The sequence below is a fragment of the Vicia villosa genome, unplaced genomic scaffold (assembly GCF_029867415.1).
Source record: "Vicia villosa cultivar HV-30 ecotype Madison, WI unplaced genomic scaffold, Vvil1.0 ctg.001361F_1_1, whole genome shotgun sequence".
Lineage (NCBI taxonomy): Eukaryota > Viridiplantae > Streptophyta > Magnoliopsida > Fabales > Fabaceae > Vicia > Vicia villosa.
In genome coordinates, this window is record NW_026705590.1 from 515,058 (window position 1) to 541,434 (window position 26,377).

The window sequence follows — 26,377 nt, forward strand, 5'->3', positions numbered from 1 at the left end:
CTTTATGTTATCGTGGCGGAGGGTTTGAAATGTCTTATCAATAAGGCGGTGGATAATGGGGACTATGCGGGGTGTAATGTGAACGGTAAATGCTTCATAGATGTTCTTCAATTTGCGGATGATACTTTATTAGTCGGAGATGGGAGTTGGAAACATCTTTGGGCTATTAAGTCCGTGATGAAAGGTTTTGAATTGGTTTTGGGTCTCGGTATTAATTATCATAAAAGTAAGTTAATTGGTATCAATATTAATTCTCATTTTTTGGACTTGGCTTCTTCTTTTCTTTCTTGTAGTAAGGAGGCGAAAGAGTTCAAATTTCTTGGGATTATGATTGGTACGAATCCTAGAAGGACATCTTCTTGGAATCCTTTGTTGGATAGTATTAGGAGAAAATTGAGCTCTTGGAAAGGGAGGTTTCTTAGTTTTGGCGGGAGGATTACTCTTTTAAAATCGGTATTGAGTAGTTTATCTATTTTCACGTTATCTTTTTATAAAGCTCCTAAGAAGATAATTAGTGAGATAAATAAACTTCAAAGTAATTTCTTGTGGGGTGGATTAGAGGAGAAAAGGAAAATTCATTGGATTAGTTGGAAAGAGGTTTGTAAGCCTTTAGAGAAAGGAGGTCTTGGTTTAAGGAGTCTTGAAGAGTTCAACTTAGCTCTTCTTATGAAATGGAGATGGAGGATATTGAATGCTTCTAATTCTTTGTGGTATGGTATTTTAAAGGCTAGATATGTGGATGTTAAAGTGAAGGCTTCGGTTGGAGAGTTGAATCTAAATTCTCGAGCAACAAAATCCGTGTGGTGGTCGGATATTATGTCTTTAGGAAAAAAGCTTCCGGAAGATTTTTTCGCATCTAATATTAAGTTTGTTGTGGGAAGCGGAAACTCGGTTCCTTTTTGGCATGCGAATTGGCTTGATGTAGGAATTCTAAAACATGTCTTTCCGGTGTTGTTTGATGCTTCTCTTTTGCAGGATGTTGCTATCTCCGGTATGGGAGGTTGGGCCTTAGGCGGTTGGATTTGGGGCGACGTCGGAGTGAAAATTGGGGCTGATTCTGAGGTGGCAGCAGCGCTGCCTTTGCTCTTCCAGCTGCTGCCAGCAGCGATTCCGGGTGGTGCAGAGCCGGATTTGCCAAATTGGCTTCCGGCGGACGACGGTATTTTCTCCGTTTCTTCTTGCTTTAGAGAGATTAGTAAGATATCCTATCCGTTCGGTCCGGTAAATCGTTTTGATTTCATTTATGCAAAGGTTTGGAAGGTGGAGGTTCCACTTAAAGTTAAAGCTTTTGCGTGGAGATGTTTTAAGAACAAAATTCCTACTAGAAATTTGCTTTTGAAACGTGGTGTTCCATTGGAACCTTCGAATCTTGTTTGCATTTTTTGTGAAGAATCTAATGAAAGTCCTAAGCATTTGTTGTTGGAATGTAAGATGGCAGAAGCGGTTTGGCAAAATATGGCGCTTTGGTTGGGAATGGCTTACGAAAAACCGGGGGATTTTATGGAGAGTTTTTGGTTTTGGAGTTGTTTTTGCCATTCAAAGAAGGTTAGGAGAGGTAAAGAGGGTAGCATTTGGTTGGCAATTGTTTGGAGTCTTTGGATCAATAGGAATGATATTATCTTCAACAATATCTCTTGCAATCTTAATGATTTGGTTTGGTCGTGCAAAGTGCTAGTGTGGAGATGGTCCTATGTAGGGAATTCTATTCATCCCAATTGCAACTTTTATGAGTTTTGCAATAACCCATTGTATTACTTAAGTTAGTTTCGATTTGGGATTTTCCTCGCCTTAGGCGTTGTTTCGTCTTTGTAACCGAGTTTGTATCTTTTGTTCTTTATCTATACAACTTGCTTAAAAAAAAAAAAATCTCATGTATAAAAACCATTTTGCTTAACTCTGTCAAATTTTCTTAAATATAGTTTTAAACAGGGATATATTGGTGCTATTATTGGATTCGACATGTATCAATCTAAATATTATTATAATTTACATAATAATACTCACATTCTCAAAACAATTGATTGTGAGTCTTTCATTACTCAAATAAAAACTATAATTCCAATTCAAAATTTTTTTTCATATTTTAAATATGTTTTAACTATCCTATCATTGACTGCATCAGAAGGAGAGAGAAGGAGAGGGAAAAAGGGAGAGATAGTTGATTTGTTTTAACACTTTTTAATAATAAAGTAAAATTCAAAAAATTGTTATTCATATTATAATTATTTAATTTTTATAATTTTATAAATAATTTTTTATTGTTTTGTAATAAAATTGATCAAGTAAATAATAAAACTATCCATGGAATCTTTAAAAAATATTAGGTGAATTAAATCCATTCATTCGGATTGAATCCATCCATATCATAATAGATAAGTCTAATCCTATTCTTATTTCTATTTATAATATATCAATAGTATTAATTTTTTTATAGAAATGTATTTGTTACTGTTTATTTGTGTTTTAAAATATATAAATAGTATTAATATTAATGTTTAAATTATAAATTATTTTAATGAATTATTATAATTATAAATAGGAATAAATTTAACACGATTGCCCAGTTAGGTTGTCAACAATAAACAATCACTAAATAATACTATAAATACAATTTTTCCTTTTTTTTGTTTACAGAACATTGAACATGAAGTCTAAATAAAATTCACAAAATCTAAAATATCAATCTCTTACACTTCTAATTATTTATACCATTGGAATAACAGACTCACACACTCAAACCCTTTTACACAGTCAAATACAATGCTAAACATCTATTCCTACGTTAGTCTTATGAATCCGATTTCACAATCACAAAATTATCATCAGAATTTAATCACCAATTTCACAATCACCATTTTCCCCTCACTCCCAGCCTAATTCTTTTTTACGCTATTAGCGTTTAAGCAATTTTTTTCGCCACCTAATTTTCTCTCAGAAAATTTTGAGCTAAGTTATTTTTATTTTGAATGATATATTGATAGGGAAGTTTAAGATCATGCAGCAGGTCCGTGGAAATTATGCCGCTTGGTCACACCGCCAATCACCTTACCTTCCAAATAATCCAGCCTTGTTTTCTCGACTGCCAACATTCAATGCCCATCTGCCATGTCCCGTAAATTACACAGGTCGTGTTATATGGAATGGAAACAAATCCATGAGGCGCAGCGGCAAACGCCGTGTAAATCGCAATGATTCATCGAAGACAAACCGATTCACTGGCAACGTTGGACAATTTCACATTCCAAAGAGGAGGTTTAGCAGTGGCAGACGTTTCTCCCCTCCGTTAGCGCCGCGCAATACAACGTCGTTTATAATCCGCGCGAAGAAGTCTGGGGGCATAGCTTCTCTAGTTTCTCCTTGCGTGACGACTCCGACAATCTTGACAACGCCGACACTGTCACCGTCGACAGAGGTGGTTGTGGAGATAGCGAAGGAAACTTGGGGAGTTGACGGATATGGCACGATGAAAGGCCTAATTCGTGTTCGGTCAGGTAAAGAAAATTCCGACAAAACAGAAAATGATGGCAGTGACTGTGAGCATTTAGAAGTTGAGAAGAGACTGAATAGTGATTTGAGTAGGTTTGAGATGATATATCCAAGTGAAAATAGTTTAGAAAATAGGATTGATAAACAGGAATTACGTATCACACGTCTTGAAGAACAAAATCTAACACTTAAGGAGAGAATTTTTGTTATTGAAGATGAATTGAGTGAATTGAGAAGGCGTGTTCTATGCTTAGAGAGGGAATGAGATTGCGGGATTTCAGCAGAGAAGGTGTTCGCTTTGAGAAAAGCGTCGAAGATGATGATGACAATTAGTGCAGGTTTGAAATTAAAGTGATTAAACGGTCTCAACTCGATGAACCTATGCATTGGGAAGGGTTTAAAGAATTTCCAGACGGTTATAAATAGTTTTTTACTATGAATTTGATAGATGTAACAGTGAAGTATAGTTTATTTAGTTATTGTTGTTGATTTGAACTCAACTCGATAGATGTGTATCTTGTGGCTTTAGTTAGTTTGAACTTCAAAACATTCAATAAGAATCCAAAAATGCTATGTAATGTTTTGTTAAATATCTGTTTGTTCGGCTCAAAATTTTCTTTGATATGTTTTCACTGTTGGTACTTCCTTTTCATTGTTAAAAATTATTGACAAATGCAATCGTAGATAAAGTGGAAGAGGATTCGCTAACTTTAGTGCCAGAACAACAATTTGTCTTTCTATCTATTTCTCTAAAAATGCAATTTCTCTCATTCAATTTAATTTCCTCTTTTTCTTTTTCTTCATATCTAAATAACTTTTTTTTTTTATAACATTTCATTTCTTACTTACCTCTCTTATGAAAATTGCCTTAAGTTGTTAGTGGAAATTAGAGAATCCAAAAGCGTAGTGATTTATTTTTCATCAACTTATCTGGCTTTGTATTTCTTCAAATTAAAGAGATTTACTTTGACACAAGTTTTAACATCTATATACTGTATATTATTATTTTCTAATTTATGATTTTTTTATTACTATTTAACTTTGCATCAATAAAAAAGATAAAAGTGAAATGCTATTAGACTTTTCTCTTTCTTAACTTTTTAATTAAAATAAAACTGATTAATTGTATATAAAAAATTGATTAATATTACTCAAATATCGGTTAACGACTTCACAGACACAAAGATATAAATAAATTATAAATACAATAAAGTTTATTAATTGTACATATTAAGTTGATTAATATATATCATATGTTGATTAATGAATTTCCAAAGAGAAAAATGAAGTAGATTATAAGTAAAATAAGGTTGGTTAATTGGTGTGTAAAACATTGGTTAATATCGCTCACAAGGTGGTTAATGAATTCACGGACATAAAATATAAAGTAAATTACAAACAAAATAAAGTTGGTAAGTTAAGTGTATAAAGTTGGTTAACACATTTTAGAGAAGATGGTTAAAAATTATATTATTTTATACATAATATATTTTTAAGTACTATATTATCTGTTATAAATATTATAATGTGCTTCTAAATATAATATATGTCTAAATTGTATAAAATAATACTTGAATATTTAACAAGAGAGAAAAGTTAATATAATACGACATAAAAATGTTGATTATATTAATGTATAATATTTAAAAGATAAAGATTTAATGGAATAAAGAAAAAATTTAATGAGGTGGGAAAAATCAATGTGCTATTTTGTAGTAAGACAATATAAATATTAGAATATTTTTTAAAATTTATAATTAATCGGGCCTAATGGGCTACCCACAGCCCATATGGGATGGATAGCGGGCTTTTAATGTTTTGGAAAATATAGGTTCTAATTTTAATGTCCAAGCCCTATGATTTTTCGGGCCTGACGGGCCATCCCATATGGGCCAGCCCATTTTGACAACTTTACCTCAGATGATGGTTAATGAATTTTCAGACATAAAATTAGGGTGGCAAATGGGTATGTCCGTCCCGTTTAGGCCTACCCAGCAAAAGCCCGAAAAAAATGGGGCGAGGCGGGCTTTGTTGAGGTGCAAGCCTTAAACGTTGCTCCTCCCCGCAAAAAAAAAAAAAAAGAGTGTTAGGCAGGGCGAACCTGTGGACATTACACATTTTAAGCCTAAAAATTACAAATTTTCATGTTAATGTTCGTGTCCATAAAAGCCCGTAAAAAAACAGAGCGGGTCGGGACCGGCATATTAGAGGGTGCAGGCTTAAAAACTTGTCACGCCCCTGTTAGCCGGAGATTTCGATTGTTAAATATGCTTTTTCGAAGACGTAAGGTTCGAAAAGAAAATGGCTTTCGATGGCCATTTCCAAAGATGCTATTTATGATGAAGATTCCTAAAATCGAAGCTGAATCGAGATAGGCTGTCTTCAAGACTTAAATGGTTTTCTGAAATACAAGAGTACTGAAACTTGAAGTATTTCGCTGCATTCTCACGTTGCCACGTATCGAAATAGGATTCAGGCGGGAGGTTTTGAATTTCGAATAGTCTGATTACACTAACGAGGACAGATGGCGCTCCTGGGATTCGAAACACATGCATGTGGGCAACGTGGCATTTCGTTAGCGTAGGACTGTTAGGGTCGAATTAGTATAAATAAGGGTCTTAGTATCAGGATCCAGGGTGTTCATTTTGTACAAATCACTCACAAATTACTCGAGTATCAAGTGTTAAGAGAAAGAGTTCGCTGAGAAATGTACGTATGACACCATGTCATACCCCAAAATTTATCCATCACATTTTCATACACAAGCTCATTTGAATATCAAAGGCTCGAGACTTGACTGAATGCACACTCTCCTAAACAACAACTCTCCAACTAGGGTTTTGACCTTTTTTAATGTAAGATCAGCTTCTGATGCCTCAAATGGACTCCATGGTCTCTCATATGATTCAAAGGATCCTCACCTCAAGTTTCAAGCCTTAATTCACAAGAATGATCAATCAACTACTCGAATAGTCAACAGTCGACCAGTTTGACCTAAAAGTCAACTGCGGTCAAAAAACAGTCAAAACTCCTGATTTTCGGTCAACATCCTTCATTAGAAGTAATATCCATCATTTGATCAAGATTTGATCATGACTCATCAAGAAAAGCTCTAAAATGATCAACCGCCCAAAGTTTCTAAATTAGGGTGATCGGTAAAATAGCAAGTGTACTATTTTCTACCGATGTAGTTATTAAAGTGGAAGTTATCCAAGTATCGATCACAAGGACTGCTGTGGCACTATAAGTTTTGACAGTAATTCAATTGAACAAAAAGCACAGGGGGTTGATTTGATTGGTTTGTTAAAGATCAAACTAAGTTGAAATAAGCAATATTTAAAAACGAGATTTTGTAATCAAATAAGAGAAAACATGCTAGGGTAGATGTATGAACCGCCTTGTAATTCGTATGACCGCTATTTCATGAAAGATTCGTTTGTGTGAGTAAGTAACAATTCTTAAGAGTTATTTTCCCTAATTCCTTAGCGGGAAATCATATGGTGCATAAATTATGTTTTAATTCCTTAACAACCTAACTTTGTACCAAGAACCATGTTTATGTAATCAAGAATGGATGATCACAATAGTTAAACCCTTATTCCTAAGTGATTCACTATTAGTGTTATAATTCAAAAAGCATTAACGTGGTTTGTCCGACCTAACGTTAATCGTAAATCAAGAATCTATTTTCCAATAGAAAAAAGCATTAGACACTTTGAATATAAACTTAACTCAATAAAACTTCAAAATCATAAAATAACGGTAATTCGATTCATTACATACTAGCAATTCAGGGACATCCCCCTAACATAAAGATGTTTAGCTACTCATAATAATGAAGATAATTGCAAAAGTAAGTGTAGACATTACAAGAGATGAGGATTGCTTCAATCTCCAATCGCTTCCGCTCTTGAAGATATCTCTTTCCCGAAACCCTTGCTTCTCCTTTCCTACGTTCAATTCTCCAAATATGATCCAAGATCCACAATCCTTCTCAGAATTAGGTTTTAGTACTGCTGATTCAAGTTCAAAACGTGCGAAAAGTCCACTCTACCCTTAATGAACTCGGAGCCCTAAAAAATAGAAAATTGGAAAAATTGCTCGCGCCTGCCAACACGGGCCGTGTCCTGTGACACGGGCACCCGTGTTGGCCCTCTGTCCATGTTATTTTCAAAATTTCCCCCCAGGCTTCCTGACACGGGCAGTGTCACGTGACACGGGTACCCGTGTCAGGCCACTGTTTTACATGTTTTCTTTGCTTTCCCCCAGGCTTCCTGACACGGGCAGTGTCACGTGACACGGGTACCCGTGTCAGGCCACTGATTTCTCCATTCTTTACTTTTTCTTCGATTCATCTTTGTTCAGCCCTGCATTCTTCTCATGGACTTAAACGCATAAACCTGAAACACAATCACTACCAAAAACAAGCATCAAAGTATCTTAAAAACATGAGTTCTTAGCATCAAAACAAAACACACAACTTAAACGAAACTTTCAAAATAAGAACGAAAACTATAAAAGACGGGCCATTATGTTACCGAATTGACGAGATTTATGCCGAGAGATTGATGAAAACACCATACAAATTGGTGACCGATCACAACCCCAAACTTAGCTCGTTGCTTGTCCTCAAGCAATGCCTGAAACATCAAACAGAGGTCACCCCTAAATTTATGCTTCCACAATACAACCGTGTTTTTCACAACTCGACTTCCACCATTCCGGTCAATCATGCTAGCTTTTACTCCCCGAATTTTCCGCTCCACTTTCATGTTAAAATTCTCCTTCACCTGTAAGCTTTTTCACACTTCTCACCAAGTCTCTCACGGTTAAAAGCAATTCACTCATAAATCACGATATGCAATATCAACTTTTAAATTTGAACAAATTCTACTTTCATACACAAACACTTTGCACACACTTTTTGAGGTCTTCGGGTTGAAACGGGGCTTAGGACAGGTGGGATAAACAAGGAAACGGATACACAAAGGTTTTGGGGGCTCGGCAATCATGTTGTCTTTCTTGTTATTGTGCTCATTTTAGTACGATGGGGTTTAATCATTGACTCTTGACTTCACTCACTTATTCGAGTGTTTCAAATGTAACCAAGTCATTTAGTCAGGACAAGTGTGTTTTGGTGAGTTCTATAATTTTTTTTTCTTTTCTTCTCTTTTTTTTTTCACTTGCCCTTTTTGTATCACCACCCCAAACTTAGAATTTTGCACAACTTTTTCATCCACCACGTTTATGCCGAGCACGGGTAAAAGGGAATATTTATTTTTTCTTTTGGCCAAGGGGTAATATATGCGGGTTTTTAAAAACAAACAAGGGATAAAGGCTCAAAGAGGTTTGCAAATGGTAAACATGAATCAGGGATGGTTAAAAAGGCTCAAGGGGAAACACAAAAAAAACGTGCCTCAGTGTGTGTTATCAGGTAGTGTCATATGAATAGAACTTACGCAAATTCAAAGTGATAAAGTCATACCTGACTACTCTCTCATGATGATAAATGTCTGGCTTTTTATGATCTCACCATGTTGGGCATAGCTTACAGGATCCCGAGTGCTTATTGTGTAATGTCGCTTCTTTTCCGGTTCGTATGTACCAGCTTTCAATCTCAGACCAGTGTCATCGAGTTGCGTCCAACTATTTTTTTTTTCAGTTGTATCAACTTTCAGGGGTGCCTCGGGTGCAAGCTTGGGTTGGATCTTTCATCCACTCGGTACTGGTTCACCTCTCTTTGACACAATCCTCGTCCTTCTGCAACACAATGTTCCTTCAAGCAAACTAATTAAAACATAACGAAAAACTTAGCAAATAAACTGAAAATAAAAACTGAATGCAATAAAACCCCCCCACACTTGAACCAAACATTGACCTCAATGTTTAAATTCAAGATAGTGAGGGTGAACTCACAGAGGGTACTGTGACTCCAGCTGCCTCTTCCTAGCTTTCACCGGAGAGACCCACCTTTTTTTCTGAAAACAAAACAAAAAGTAAACTGTATTATTAAAACCGTGGGTTGCCTCCCACGAAGCGCTTCGTTTAACGTCGCATGGCTCGACGGTCCAATACCCTTTATTAAGGAGGGTACTTCCTCCTCCAAACTTGGTTGCTTGTCACTTCCGCAACCACAAACTTATGAAGCCGAGAAGTATGGACCACTTTTCTCTTCAAGTTACTACCCACTTTCATCTTCTCACCTTTACTTTCCACTGTTTTCTTCTTCTTGATTTCTTGAATTACCGCAGGAATTTTTATAGGTGTATGAGTTGAGGCCACCTTAGAGATGATACTTGAAACTTTTTCGGGATGGTGTGGACTTTTGCTGGCTCCCTCACTTCTGATCATACCAACTTTAGATTGATTATTCCCACCAACAGCTTCTTTTTTGACTTCTAACACCTTCAGTGTTACCTCCTCATCAAATGATTTAACTACGAGTTCCCCTTTTTCAATATCCAAATTGCAGCGACTAGTAAGCAAAAAGGGTCGCCCAAGAAGGATTGGAGTCTCTTCATCCTCAGGAATGTCCATGATGTGGAAATCAACTGGGTAAACAAACTTGTCAATCTCTACCATTACATCTTCGGCTATCCCATATGAATTCTTAATAGTGTGATCAGCAAATTGCAACTTTGTTTCACTCTCGCTTATTTTTCCAATCTCCAGCTTTTTGAAGATGGACAATGGCATCAAACTCACACTAGAACCAGAATCAATTAGCACCTTTTTGAACACTCTGTCATTTATGGTGCACGGTATTGCCACCACTCCAGGGTCTTTCTTCTTAATGGGGATCTTCCTTGCTGGCGAGACTCTACCACACTTTTCAGTCACAATTTCTGTTTCATCTCCCACTTGTCTTTTCTTAGAAATTACCTCTTTCATAAATTTCTTGTATAAAGGCATATTCTCAAGTGCTTCAAAGAAAGGTAAGTTAATCTCTAACTTCTTGAACATTGCAGCAAACTTCTCAAAATCCTTCTCTTTCGAATCCTTCTTGGCCACTCTAGAGGGGAATGGTAATTTGACCACCGGTTTAGTTTCTTTCTTATTTTTCTCTTCTAGTGGCTTAACCGGTGATATCACTACTTCAGGCTCTTTTGGATTTTCTCTAATTTCTAGATCTACCTCTATGACTAAGTTGTCATCTATCCCCTCCTCTTCTTCAGGCTCTGGCGCTTTCTGACTTCTTGTTGTAACAACATTAATTTTTTCTTGGTTTTTTGGATTTGCCACAGTTGAGCTTGGAAGAGTACCTTGTGCCTGTAGAGTGAGATGTTGTGCTATCTGACCCACTTGAACTTCCAGATTTTTGATTGAAGCTGTTGTGTTCCTATGGTTGTTTCTTGTCTCTTCTTGAAACTGGGAACATTGTCCGGCCAATCTCTCAATAGCTACTTCCCATTCTGCCTTTTGAGGAACTTGTTGTTGATCTTTCCATGAGAAGTTTGGATGATTCTTCCATCCCGGATTATAGGTGTTAGAATAAGGATTGTTCTGCTTCAAGAACTTGATTTCTTCAATTTGTTGAGGAGTTGCAAAACAATACACAGTTTGGTGAGGACCATTACAAATCTCACAACTGACCGTCTGAGCCGGTTGAACTTGAGCCACAGTTTGAGTCTCAACAGTCATCTTCTTGAGTCTTCTCTCGACTTCAGCTGCAATTTGGTCTTCCATTTTCACAACTTGTTCTGGTAACTTCAAATCAATTTTTCCCTCCGGTTGGCTCATGGTTCGATCATACAATTCAAGATACTCATTAGCAGCAATTGCCTCTATGATCCTTTTCATAACTGTGGCTGTAGCAAAATTGGTTGAACCACCAGCAGCGGTATCAATAAGCTGCTTTGTCTTGAGTCGCAACCCATTTACGAAATTCTGCATCTGCTCGGTAGCGTCCATGTTATGAGTAGGACATGCAGTCAAACACCTTTTGAACCTCTTATATGCATCCCCCAATGATTCCCCCTCTTTTTGTTTGAAATTGACAATATCGTATCTTTTTCGGATAAACACCGACGCAGGAAAATATTCATTGAGGAATGCCGTTTCCATCTCTTGCCATGTCGTGATACTTGCAGCCGGAAGTGAGTAAAACCACTCCTCTGCGTCATCAGTAAGTGTAAACGGGAACATAACAAGTCTCTTGGCTTCCTCTGAATGACCTTCGATCTTCAACGAAGTTGTCGTAGTGAGAAATCTCTGAAGATGCTTATTTGCATCCTCGTTTATTCTTCCGGAGAACGGCTTGCCCTCTAACTGGCGAATGGTGGATGGATGCAATTGAAAATGTGCCACATTCACGGGTTGATTAACAATTGTCATCCGGTTGGGGTGAGCGTTTGCCCCTCCATAGTCCCCTAACAATCTCTCTGCAAGAGGTTGATTTCCAGCCATGTTAACTGGTTCCTGAACTACCTCCCTGTCAACGTCAGAGTCGCTGTGCTCCGAATGCACAGACACTTCGTCGTCGCTTTCCTGGTGTGGAACACTAAGACTTGCACTTGGTGCTGCCAGTCTTTCAATTCTTGCCTTGCGGCGTCTCTCGTGCAGAGCTCTTTCTGGTTCTGTGTCAAAGGAAAATTTAGCTGAGGTCTGACCTCGCATAAACAGTTAGACAACAGTTAGAACAGATACAAAACTGCAATGAAATTAAAATAACGGATAAAAATAAAATTTTGGTCGCAGAGCAACAAAATTTCAATTGACTTAAAGTTCGGCTTATAGCTTGGCAGTCCCCGGCAACGGCGCCAAAAACTTGATCGGTAAAATAGCAAGTGTACTATTTTCTACCGATGTAGTTATTAAAGTGGAAGTTATCCAAGTATCGATCACAAGGACTGCTGTGGCACTATAAGTTTTGACAGTAATTCAATTGAACAAAAAGCACAGGGGGTTGATTTGATTGGTTTGTTAAAGATCAAACTAAGTTGAAATAAGCAATATTTAAAAACGAGATTTTGTAATCAAATAAGAGAAAACATGCTAGGGTAGATGTATGAACCGCCTTGTAATTCGTATGACCGCTATTTCATGAAAGATTCGTTTGTGTGAGTAAGTAACAATTCTTAAGAGTTATTTTCCCTAATTCCTTAGCGGAAAATCATATGGTACATAAATTATGTTTTAATTCCTTAACAACCTAACTTTGTACCAAGAACCATGTTTATGTAATCAAGAATGGATGATCACAATAGTTAAACCCTTATTCCTAAGTGATTCACTATTAGTGTTATAATTCAAAAAGCATTAACGTGGTTTGTCCGACCTAACGTTAATCGTAAATCAAGAATCTATTTTCCAATAGAAAAAAGCATTAGACACTTTGAATATAAACTTAACTCAATAAAACTTCAAAATCATAAAATAACGGTAATTCGATTCATTACATACTAGCAATTCAGGGACATCCCCCTAACATAAAGATGTTTAGCTACTCATAATAATGAAGATAATTGCAAAAGTAAGTGTAGACATTACAAGAGATGAGGATTGCTTCAATCTCCAATCGCTTCCGCTCTTGAAGATATCTCTTTCCCGAAACCCTTGCTTCTCCTTTCCTACGTTCAATTCTCCAAATATGATCCAAGATCCACAATCCTTCTCAGAATTAGGTTTTAGTACTGCTGATTCAAGTTCAAAACGTGCGAAAAGTCCACTCTACCCTTAATGAACTCGGAGCCCTAAAAAATAGAAAATTGGAAAAATTGCTCGCGCCTGCCAACACGGGCCGTGTCCTGTGACACGGGCACCCGTGTTGGCCCTCTGTCCATGTTATTTTCAAAATTTCCCCCCAGGCTTCCTGACACGGGCAGTGTCACGTGACACGGGTACCCATGTCAGGCCACTGTTTTACATGTTTTCTTTGCTTTCCCCCAGGCTTCCTGACACGGGCAGTGTCACGTGACACGGGTACCCGTGTCAGGCCACTGATTTCTCCATTCTTTACTTTTTCTTCGATTCATCTTTGTTCAGCCCTGCATTCTTCTCATGGACTTAAACGCATAAACCTGAAACACAATCACTACCAAAAACAAGCATCAAAGTATCTTAAAAACATGAGTTCTTAGCATCAAAACAAAACACACAACTTAAACGAAACTTTCAAAATAAGAACGAAAACTATAAAAGACGGGCCATTATGTTACCGAATTGACGAGATTTATGCCGAGAGATTGATGAAAACACCATACAAATTGGTGACCGATCATAGGGTTTCGAGGAGAAATTTCCCAACCAAAGCTCGTTCTCAAGGAAATTCCATTCTCTATAACTTTGATGTTAGGCCCAAGGTCAAGAAATGCTTCCGCATAAGAGATATAAGCCAAAACATTACAGGTCCTTCTAGAAGCTCGCAAAAAGCTGCTTTTTGTCAAGGGCTATATTATCAAGATAAAAGCTCCAAATGAAAAATATATTCCAAAGTAGCTTGTAGAAGACATTATGAGCTTTCCAGAAAGTCCTAAATCATTTTCATATGATAAATATTGAACGAGTTATGGCTTGCACAAGTCGGACAATTTTGTGAAAATGCACAAAAGTCAAAGTGGTGAATTTTGATGTTTTGGACTATTGGGTCAAGTTCTTGGATCTCAAACATGTCCATGAGCTGAATAAATACTTTTAAATCAATTATTTTATTTTTATGACATTTATTTTTATTTATTTGAATTTTTATTCTTTTAAATATTAAATAAACTAAATAAATATGAAATAATTAGATTATATTCATGAGACTTGTTTTCCAAATCATATCAAGTATCCAAATCTCACATATTTGATTCAAAATTCGTGAAAGGAAAGATTGGTACAATATTTATGCAAAAAATCCAAAATTAGAAGGATATTCAATCAATCTCCAATATCATGATTCAAGGAGATTTTATGCAAATTTGTTAACCTAATTCGTTCTACTATATATGCACAAGGATAACAATTGCTCAAGAAGGAATTTTCTGGCCTCCAAGAACCCTAGTTTCTCTTAAAAAAACCCCAAGAAAATTCAAAATCGATTTTGAATTTAGAGCTCGAATCAAAGAGTTTTGAAGATTCGAACACACTCCTGGGACGACATTGAAGGATTTCCAATCATTCCCTTAGGTCGCAGTGCTCAGAATCGTCACCAATTCACCACGGTTTGCACCTCTCTTTAAAATTTTCGATTACCATGATTCATACATCAAAAACATGTTTCAATTACGTGTTTGTGTTCATATGAACGTGTATGACGTTTCTGGACTGGTTATTTGAAGCTCATGTGACGGAAATATAGTTTGCCATTGTTAGGGTTTTGAAGCTTCGAATTGGGGCTTTACAAACCAGACAAAATTGGGCCAACTTAGGGGAACTATCGGACTCGGGAGAGTATTTATGATTAATCCGTGCTATTATTTGGAATTGATTGATTATGATTTGCAGGTTTCACAAAGGGGTGGCTAAGGCCACGCACAAAAACCATGGCCAAAAAGCGTTGCCCTTTTTAGAATATCAACGAGGAAGTCGGCTGGGCGCACGTTTTTATTTAAAAAATCTGAACATTTTGTTTTTTATATAACATGTGGAAAGCATTGGTTTAACATCAAAGAGCATATGCCTTGGTGGGGAGAGAGGGCGTCCAATGGTTTGTGTAGAAGGTCATGGGTTTCGACCCCTGTGGGCTGCAAAACTTTCTTTTTTTTTTTCTCTTTTCTAACTTTGTTACGCAGATCCTGTGTGTCCGGCCTCACGCGTGTATGGTGGTCCCTCGTGCAAATACCGTCAGATCTCAGTCAAAATTCATCTAACGAGCCGCAGTATGCAAGACTATCATGGTCCTTCAAAAACCAACCACACTTGATCAGAGCTAAGTTTTTCTTCAAATTTTTTTTATTACATGAATCCTTTTTAATTATTTTCTTTTTTTTATTTTCTTTTATTATATTTTTATCAAACTTATTTTATTTAAACATTTTATTTTTATCATATAATAATTTTATAACCATTTAGTTGATTTAATCGAAGATTTGATTTTTCTCACAACATTAAAAATAATTGTTTGATTTATAATAAAAGTATTATTTTTCATATGTGTTTTTTTAAATTGATTAATTAATTTGAATTAATATTTTAAATCAGGTAAATATCATATTTAATCGCACGTTCGATTCTCTTAATTTCTAAACAGTTATTTAAAATGTTAAATTAATTACTTTGCCTGTTTTGATTTAAATTAGGGTTTGTTAAATAATAGCTTTTTAATGCACTAACCTTTCTCTTCTTCATTCTTAATTTTTCAGGGTTGATCATGGATCGATGAAGGCTCAAACCATTTACCGTGAATTAATTATTTTCTTTTTTCCTTTTGTTTTCCCTTTCCCCACAAGTGTTTATTGTAATAGCGTAGGACTTTTAAATTCTGTCTTTAATTTCTGTATTTTTTAAACTGCGTGGTTAGTAATCTTAGGGAGTGCAAGCCTTGAATTAACCTAGAATAACTAATTACAAGATAAAATAACTGAACTTAATCACATGATTGTGCCACACACACACCTTTAGGGTATCCTCTCTTGTTGCATGTTGCCTTATTATTTGTTGCCTTTAAAATAGTCAAGTTCCTCGATTCCGAGGATTCCAAAAGCAAATTTTGCCCTCAGTTCATTCATCATCAATTTTGTCCTTCGATGTTGCCTCAGTAAATGATGATTTGTCCCATAGCTAAGGTATCCTCGCATGATGCCTAAAAAGATTTATTTTATTACTTTAATGCAATATCCAATTCAATCCTAAATGTGTAGAATCATATCAATCAAATCTCTTAAATTGCCAATATTCTAGAATATATTATAGCATAATATAGTCAACACATATTGCTCTTTCCATTATAAAAGATTAAAATTGAGAAGGTTTAGATTGACTACATTTTTTGCTCTTATCTATCTAGAAAATCCAGAAAATTTAAAAATTAGTAATGCACAGAAAACACAATTCTATGAAAATGGTATAAATTTATACATATTTTCAAATCAATATCTCTTTTCCTTTTGAATTAAGTCGTATTCGTCTTTCTTTTTAAAAATCATGTTTGTTAGCCATTTATATTAACACAAAAGTTTCACATAAATCCAGAAAAGTACTGGGAACAAACTCTTGATTTCACATGTCCCTTTTCACATTTTTTTAATTATAAACATAATCTCTTCACCATGACAACATCCTCATAATATAAACCATTATCTGATACATCAACAACACCAATATAATCGTTCAAACAAAAATCAATTTTTACAAACACCAACATCCCTACATACAATCTTTGGAAACAGAGTAAACACGACAAATCTTTGAATTCTCTTATGCCTCCTGTAGTAGCCTCTGTGATTCCTATACTACCTTCTGCCTCAAGTCAAACAATCCCGCTAGTGTCAATCAGACATGTATTTTTTGACAACATGTGTTGGAATGAGACAGAGAGAATTGAGATGCAATCTAGAACGGGCAGCGGAAACAGCCTTTTTCTCCTTCTAGTTCTCCCACCTTTTCTTGTTTTTTAAAGCATTCTTGTTCAATTAAATCCATTTCCCTATGTGTGTTCAAATACTTTTTGAGTTCATACACAATATAAAGAAGAAAGTAAAGGTAAAATGAATTTAAGACAGTACCAGTAAGAGTGCTAAATCACGCAGAATTTCAATATTGTAAGGATTTATTCCCAGGTCATTTTGGTAGCACTTGATTGCCTCCCTGTATTCTCTGTCTAACTAATAAATGAGACCAAAAACATGCCAGCAAACATGACTTTTAAGGTCATTATGTACCAGTCCAGAACAATAGTAAAGCCAAATCACTTGATGAACAATACAATGATTGAAAGATAAAAAAATCAGAAGAAAATAAAACACTTTTTAATAAATTAGAAGAAGCCAAACACAAAATAAGAGGTACACTTGAATCACAACAGCCAAACACATAATATCGTGGTTGAAGATGGTTCGACAGAACATGATCTTCCGCCTTACATTCATTCACGTACAACTCCCATTCTAGGTCAATTCTATTCTGCAAATAACAATAACAACGATGTGTTAGAACAATGATATTCATATCAGTAAGAACTTGAACCACTTCCATAAACCATTCTCCATGAGATGAAATATAATCTCTTATAACAATGATATTCATATCAGTAAGAACTGGAACCACTTCCAACAAACTATCATGCTTATTAACCCATACAAGTAACTGCAATAACCAGTAAAATCAAATTGCAAAAACCATGTATCAATCAATATATCCAAATACCACAAAAATAGATTCAAATGAGTTTAAGTAACTGATATTATTATTTGGATTCCACATTGGTTTACATACCTAAAATTTCATTCATTAGTACGAAACGTAATTCTAATTACCCAAAATTCAGCTAAACGGAGTAAGGAACAACAGTCTACCGTATGAACTTATATGGAAAGTGTCTCTAGGCCCTTCACTGGCGCTAAGCTCCTATTATTTCTTTGTGCTATCAGGATTATCGTTCTTGGTGAGCATGTTTAAAATCTTCCATATTTAAAGATCGGATGTCATCACTTCCATGTAAAGTAGATGCAGGTTTACCTTCTTCAAGAGCAGCTGAAAGATCCTATCCTGCATCAAACATGTTACAGCGCTATTGAGTGATTCATGCAAACATGATATCAGATTTACTTATTTAAACAGAATGCAATTACAGGAAATAACTCAGGAAAAAACAAACGCAATTTCATCGACATTTTTCATTTTAACCATTTGTTTCAGGAAAATCACTAATCAAACATCATTACTCTGAATCAACAGGCACATTATAATCTCATCAGTATTATAATTATACGATTTTCTACTTTTTCTTATCACCTCAGTATGTCCATTGATTCTCACCTTAAATTGATCAAATTCTCTCTTTATCCATCTTTTATGTTGTACCAAATCAGATTATTGCTCTTATCACCTCAGTATGTCCATTGTGGTATAGCTATTTGTAAATCCAAAAATCATTCGTAAACTGCCTGAGTAGACTCCAAATTACCTAGACTTTCCTCCAAATCAACATAAAAGGTCCACAATCTCAAAGATTTATGAAGTCTCATTTGAACCGGTTGATTCCCGTCAGCCGCAACTAAAAGAAAAACAAAATATAAATGAAATAGTTAGTTAACACTCATTGATAAACACAAAATTAAAATAAATTAGTTTGAATGGAGAGCTGAATGTGAACAATTATATGGGAACAAAGAATACCTTTTAGTTTAACCTCGACGGATGGCTCTGCAGTAGCCCGCCTCATAAGCTCAAGTGCTCCTGTAAAATTCTTATGTTTCAACTTTAATTCAGCCCACTCACACAAGACACTGGCCAGATTATCCACAGTTTTGTAATTAACCTGCACTGACTTTTTGTTAGTGCTTTCATTTCTGTAAATTTAACTCAAAAAATGTCAAACTAATAATACCAAATTTTAAATGATTAAAAGAAGCAAATAATAGTGTGTGCTGTCATTTACCCTTCAATATTTCTACATATTCAGGAAGCTTCTGATAAATAGGAGTAGCAGACCATACAAAGAAACCACCGGGTCGCAATATTCTATTCAGCTCCAAGAGAAGTTTTCCACCTACATATGCATAAATATTGAGGTTCTAAAGTAAAAAGCTGATTTCCTAACATGTATTATATATAATACAAATGCCCTAATAATGCAGGTGAAATATTAAAATACTGCATAAAAATTTCAAGCTTGTATGACCAAAAATTCATCTAATCACCGCTATGAAGGGAAGATTTGGTTTCCTTTTCCGCTATGATAGTAAAAGACAATTGATCAGAGAAAACTGGGGGGACAAAATATGTTCCAGAAAACAGAAATTGGAACCCTTAAACAACCCTGAACAAAATACCACAAAGACCATGAACAGAACCCGACCATAGAGTGTAGCTAACAACTTTGGTTTGATAGGCAATACCTTGTACGTCTCAGCGAGTGTAAGAACCGTCAGTTGGTTAAACTTAAGGATCTGATCAGGTGTCAATTGTGGAAGACGATCAGCCGCTTACAATTCAAACATAATTGCTAACAACAAACATCTAATCTCATCTCTCATAGTTAAATAAGTGTACCAACAGTAGAATAAGCCAGCATCATTTATACATTCACACTTACAATAAACCAAAAACAGAAACCCAATTGACATGAAGTGTCAGGATTCACAATTACAGTGTCATAGTAATAAAGAAACCACGACACTGTAACGATGAACTTACAAGCGTCGTCCTATTTTTTTGCCATTTTTCCAATGATTCTTGTTGCGTACGCTTCGGAACTGCACGAGTAAATTGACAATAAAAGATTGTTCAAATTAGCCTTCAAATCAAAGAGTAAATTCACAATAGGATTAATAAAATTAGCCTTAAAATCAAAGAGTAAATTTACAATAAAAAACAACAACTCATAATTCAAGGATGCTTCAAATGATCCATCAGGATTGTGTTTAACTATTTCTGATCTTTGACATCACGGGACAAAACCATGACAAAAATCAACAGCAGCAACAACATGAAATAACTGCTACGGAGAGTACCTAATGACCAATGAGTGTATCAGCTTACATATACAGAAATAAAAACAATGTCAAACTATAGATATTCTGCGTCAACGATAATGTCAAACTATGGAAAACATTCACATAACTCACGAAAGTAAAGTAATTATGCAATAATAGAATACAAAAAACCTAGATATTCAAATAAAGGAAAATTAAGAGATGAATAGAATCATGGTATTACCCCAAAACGCGCTTCTCCTCGTAACTCTTGGAGAGAACATTTTCGGCAACATTTTCTTATATATGATTTCTTAAAACGTATGTTGTCAATTTCAAGTCCCATTCCCCTCAAACAACATTCCCGTTGCTAATTATATATTGACCGATAATGCTTATATTTGATAATTACTGCGTTAAGGTGTGTTATATGAAGAAAACATAATTTTAACATAACTATTGTTGGGGTTTCCAGGTTCTATTGATAACACCGAAATCCACATCGGGACATCATCACCCTGCGACGTTCCCGTATCGACCCTGCATCAAAGAGCTACCAAACCAGAATTCTGTAGCAAAAATAGTTCCCAAAAGTAAACCTGCAAAACAAACTTATTCAGTCCAAAGCAAACCTGCACATACAGTACAAAAACGAAAATTTGTATTAGACTAACTTATAACCATCCTAACTGTTTCACTTACCACCTATAAGAGTTTCATAACAAACTATAAAACCTCACAACTAACAGTTTCAAACCCACCAAAATCTACAGTATCTTCCCATAAATACCAATCCAAATTTGCACTTCAAAACAGCATCAAGTCAAGCCACATAAAATCCTTACCACACCACAAACTGAACCGCATAATCACTAATAGAACTCTGCACAAGAGGATAACGGAAAAATAAAATAAATTTACATCAGTTTTCTAACTCAATAACAGAATATAACAGAAATCCGCCAACACAATTTCAATAGAAACTCATAACAAAAAAATGGAAAAAGTGGCAGTTACCTCTAAACATATAACTGAACGGTTTTCATTCAAATATAAGAAAAAGAGTTGGTGAATAGAATACAATAATCAATAATCAAGTATTAGTTTGATTTGAGAAACAGCTAAGGGACTGGATTTTTATATCGTAACATGCACGATTCATGTTAAATTGAATCATAAAAGCAACCAAGGACTTCAGAATTGAGTAATAACAGATTAAAGATTGCGGGAATAGAATGAAAGTTTTAAATCAGACCAAGCAACCCAAGCAACTTATTTCTAACCTATACTTCTCTTGATATGTGCATTGCTTCACTTAGCACGGTGACACCACTATTTTGCATAGTACTTTTATCATCTTTGTAACACCCCAATTCTACCCCGCAATTATAAGCGAAAATCAGAGTGCATTTAAAAAATATTCATCAGAAGCGGGATTTGAAGAGCGCTTTGAATAAATATGATCCTTAAACCATTATATAAAACTTTGATTGTGCTCTCGTACTATCCAATTTTCACTTTTGTTATGATTTAACACTCGGAGTACAACCTTGTGCATTTCAACATATGGCTCAACCTCACTGTCATTATGCAGAACATACAAATGCACTTGCTCCCGTTCATCTCTTGATACTGTTACAATTTTATTTCCAACTAATTGTTTACCTTCCTTTTTTTCAAGAATATGAGTTTTGGGGAGCCCAACGGATTGAACATTGGACAAATATTCAGTACAAAACTCGACCGCATCTTCAACAATGTATCGTTCAACAATACAACCCTCTGGGCGACTTCGGTTTTTCACGTACCCTTTTAATATTTTCATATAACGTTCAGCAGGGTACATCCATCTCATATAAGCTAGTCCACAAAACTGTGTCTCTTTCATAAGATGAATAACTAGATGTACCATTATGTCAAAAAAAGAGGGAGGAAAATACATCTCAAGCTCACACAAGGTAATAACTATTTCTTTTGGCAGTGTTGGTAAGACCTCAGGATCGATCACCTTACTACAAATTGACCTAATGAAAAAACACAATTTCGTTACGGCGCTTCTTACTTTTTCTAGCAAAATAGAACATATATCTATTGGTAGAAAATGCTCCATGATCGCGACTTTATATGTCTATTAATCAGGAGACTGCAAGTGCACAGTCGTGTCGCGTATTTTTAAAAGATATCGAATCCACAGGGACCAATGTCAACCTATTATACTCAATCGTTTCTTTGTAAAGCTAAGGCTAACGATATTTTAATTATGTTTTAGGGGTAAAATAAGACTTAAATATAGATAAAATATTAATAGGCGGATATCGGTATGTAATTCGTCAAACTTAGAGAATCTAAAGTTTCATTGGACTATCTTTAATGAAACAAAAATCCTTCATTAAATACTATTAATTTAAAAATCCTTTTCTCAAACTCTCGTTCTATTGAATCAGACTATGATTCTAACTCGTAACGTATGCTCTCGCTATCCCGTTAGATTTAAAACCACTTTTTGAAAACAACAGAATCAATATAATTCCTTTTTCAGTAAATAATACTCTTTTAAAAACCCTAATCTCAAACTCTCGCTCTGTTGATTCATATTATGCTAGTAATCCCCAACATACGCTCTCGCTGTCCTGCCGAGTTTAAAAGCAATTTTTTAAAATGAATAAAATCTAATTAGTTTTAATACGCTCGCGTTGTCCTTAAAACTAATGTCAAGTGTCCACTATCCAGTTTTAAATCTCAAACTATCGCTCTATTGATTTCAAACCTTAGTCCATTTTTACTCTCGTAACAAACTTTCTAATAATATTAATTGGATACTAAAACCAGAAAAAGTGATTTTCGATAAAATAATATTTAGGCCAATTTATTTCGGATCACTTTGGTTTGATTAGTTTATATACTGATACATAATTTGTTACCCAAACACTTTAATTAATCCAATCATGCATAAACGATTGTATTTCATATATTTAAATATTTCCATAATTAGACAAATGAATAGCATGCAACAATATTATTAAATAAATTAAAGCAATTAAATTATAAACTTGAAAATGAAAATGCTTCAATTAAACTTGTTCTTCAAATTGACGGAGTACTCCACCACAGGTTGGCTGGATCTACTCTTGGAATTCTTGAATCGAAAGAAAAATAAATCAAGGAATAAAAAGCACTTAGATCTAACATAAGGTTAGATCAGTGAAAAGTACACAACAATTTCTGGTGTAAAAATTGATGTAAGAAAATAGTATATGCCTAAGACAAAGAAATGAAAATGAAAATAAAATTAAAGGTAGAAAATTACTCTGGAAAATACGAATACAAATTGAAAGCAATTGTTCGATAAAAAAGCCGACCTCTTTTGTTGGTCAAGTATGTTCCTTATATAGTGCTTACTTGCTAACTTCCATTTCCAGAATTGTAGGAAGTCGTGGTCTTAGACTTCCTAAAATGTAGCCAACTACAATGTAGCAAATGAATTTTGACTTTAAGTGCTTAGAAATGTGACAAGAAAATAGGAGAATTGGGAAATAATGGAGACGGGCGCCTCTGTTGGACGATGTGGCAAGTGGCGGATTGAAGAAAAGAAAGTGGGCCATCCTTACTTGGAGGGGTGCGCCTCAAGCATGGAGGTTGGAGGTGGGGGGCCTCAGTGCCCTTGAGGTGGGCGCCTCCCCTTGGGCCTTCCTATTATTTTTTTCTTTGTTTCGTTTCTTCTTCTTCACCCCTTCTTTGCTATATCACCTCCTTTTCTTTTCTTTTACTTTTTGAATTGATTTCTTCTCAATTTCTTTTCTTTTATTCTCCAATTTCATGCAAGCTTATATTTATTTAATACTTGAAACAAAACTTAAAATACAAACATAATAATAATATAATGCAATATAATTAAATTAAAACGGAAATAATTGATGTAAATCGAGTCGAATAAACGATACATTTTCGTGTTATCAAATATCCCCACACTTAAACCATTGCTTGTCCTCAAGCAATCAATCAACCCGGTAAAAAGAAATAATTAAGCGCGATTCGAAACAAGGGCACGACACGGCTCCTAATTATACGTGGCTGCTAGGTTAATCTTAGATTGATAGGTACTAAACGTCAACACCAAGGACACCGTAATGAGATGAAATCACAATACGCGATCAAAAACTCCCACCCTATGTAAACCCGTCTGAATCATTCTATTATAACTCAACCTATTTGTTTTGCTTTATTTCACCCACTTTCATTCGAGCGCAAACACTTTAAGCCCTTTATCCTTGCACGCACATAATGGAGTAGCCGGTTAGTGACTCTGATCCCTTTTTATAGCTACGAGTTTTGGTACATAAGTTTGGTAACTCCTTTATTTACCCTATCGCAAATTGCGGGGGATCGAACCGTAGTCCACCCTACAAAGTTCTGCATCAGAAACCACTGAACCAACTCACAACGGGTTATTTTATTATATTTTTATAGGCTCCACAACCATTGGCTTTAGTGTCCAGGTGAGGGTCACCTAACTTAATTGGTGTATTCCCTGTTTTCAATTTTATAAAGCATGTAATTTTTAAATTTTTGGGATCATTCACTTATATTCATTGACTTTCCACGTAGTTTGTGATTAAGATGGTGCCGACTGCTTATATAAACTACTCGGGGTTACTTTAAAACTCAAACTTAAGGTTTATGCATAATAGGTATTCAAATTGGTTTACATACTTAGGGGGTTTGGGGTATCAAAACGGTATTGATTTTGTCAACGCTTTCCCAAGTTTCTCTAACATAGCCTAAAGTGACAACCTATATACTTTCAGAGTGTGTGCACCTTGCATCAATAAGGATAATTTTTTGTTGGAGATTAAAATCTTAAAATTTCGGGGAAATTCAATAGCAATTAAAAATCGCGTATAACAACTTGACAACATATGCAATAAACTGAAAACAAATAAATCAAACTAGAAAGTGATAAATAGAAAGCAGTAATGTTGTACCCCAATTTTTGACCACCGAGATCCCACCATATATTAAATATTAGGATCATCATTATCATCATAATCATCATGCATTTATCATTTGCTAACAAAAAATACAAAAAAATTGTTGTTTGTTCCTTGTGTCTCAAGACAAGAGACTGATCAAGAAGAGACTGGGCAAATTAGGGTTTTGAGGGCCCAACTTAAATTAGGGTTTTAAGTTATTTTTGACCTAATTTTGGGAACTTCAAATTTTGCCTACAAACTCAAAAATCTCCAAACATGAAAATTGTAGATCTTGACAAAACAAAAAACTTATCACAATGCAACCTTTGGCTAAAAGTGATTATTTTCAGAGATTTTGGATTAAGAAGGATTATGTTCAAAGGACTAAGTGTTTTCACCTAGTTTTTCTTAACTTTAAGGTCTTTTTTCTCCATGATCCAAAAAGAGTGTGGGGAAACTTTCAACAAGTGGATTTAAGTATGTAGCAAGGGATTTCCAAATAGATCACTAGCATGAAAATCCATGACTTGATCAATGAGATCTGATTTTGTGAAGAAGGCACCATGAACACTTGAATTCAAGAATGAAGATGAAGAAGTAATGAACCAAACTTGTTGAAATTTGAAATATTCTTTGCTTGCAGCCCCTTTAACTTGTTCCAAGCACCATAATCAGTAGATTACACATGCTTTTGAGCTATGATCCAAGTGTTTTAGCTATTATCCAAGTGATCATTTCATTAATGGCATAAAGATCACACTTCCATTTTGAAAAAGCGGCTTTAATCACAAAAACTCTTCTCTTGAGCAACTACAATGGTTCTTCTGCAGCAAAAGCATTTCAAATGCCACAAGCAACCTCTCTAAGATCATATCAAAGTCTCCTAAGGATGCTTAAAGAACTGTACCTTCCATGGGAAAACCAAAAATCCCATTTCTTCACAAACAAGCAAGATGGTACCAAAGTCACATGTGAACTTAAAACTCTGAGTTTTTTCCCTCCACAAACCCCAATTTATTCCTATAAATAGAGGGCATTGCTCAATTCATCAAACACACAAAATTTTTCCAAGTCACCCTTGACTCCAAACTTCTCATTTTGTGTCATTTCCATTTTTCAAGTCATTTTGAGTTAGAAAGTTTCTGGAAGTAAACCAACACTTCCAATAACTTCCATACATCATTTGGAAGTTGTTGATCACCACCAAACACTTCCCATACACCTCTATCTAATAATCATCTTTCAACCTCCATTAAAGGTTATTTTAAGCTCTTAAATTGTCAAAATCCAGATTAAACACTTACCAATCAAAAGAGCCTTCCAAATAGCTTGTATATCACATATAGAAACTATCCATAATCTCTA

At 35.2% G+C, this 26,377-nt stretch overlaps 1 protein-coding gene across 1 annotated transcript; it reads left to right on the plus strand.

Annotated features, from left to right (window-relative positions):
* The first annotated feature begins 2,995 nt into the window (after nt 1-2,995).
* On the plus strand, nt 2,996-3,751 carry LOC131634833 (uncharacterized). Its single transcript, XM_058905456.1, has one exon. It carries the CDS (start codon nt 2,996-2,998, stop codon nt 3,749-3,751), a length of 756 nt encoding a protein of 251 aa, XP_058761439.1.
* Nucleotides 3,752-26,377: the final 22,626 nt, after the last annotated feature.

Bases quoted from the DNA above. Each gene is read 5' to 3' on its own strand.
- LOC131634833 (XM_058905456.1), top strand. From the start codon at position 2,996: ATGCAGCAGGTCCGTGGAAATTATGCCGCTTGGTCACACCGCCAATCA.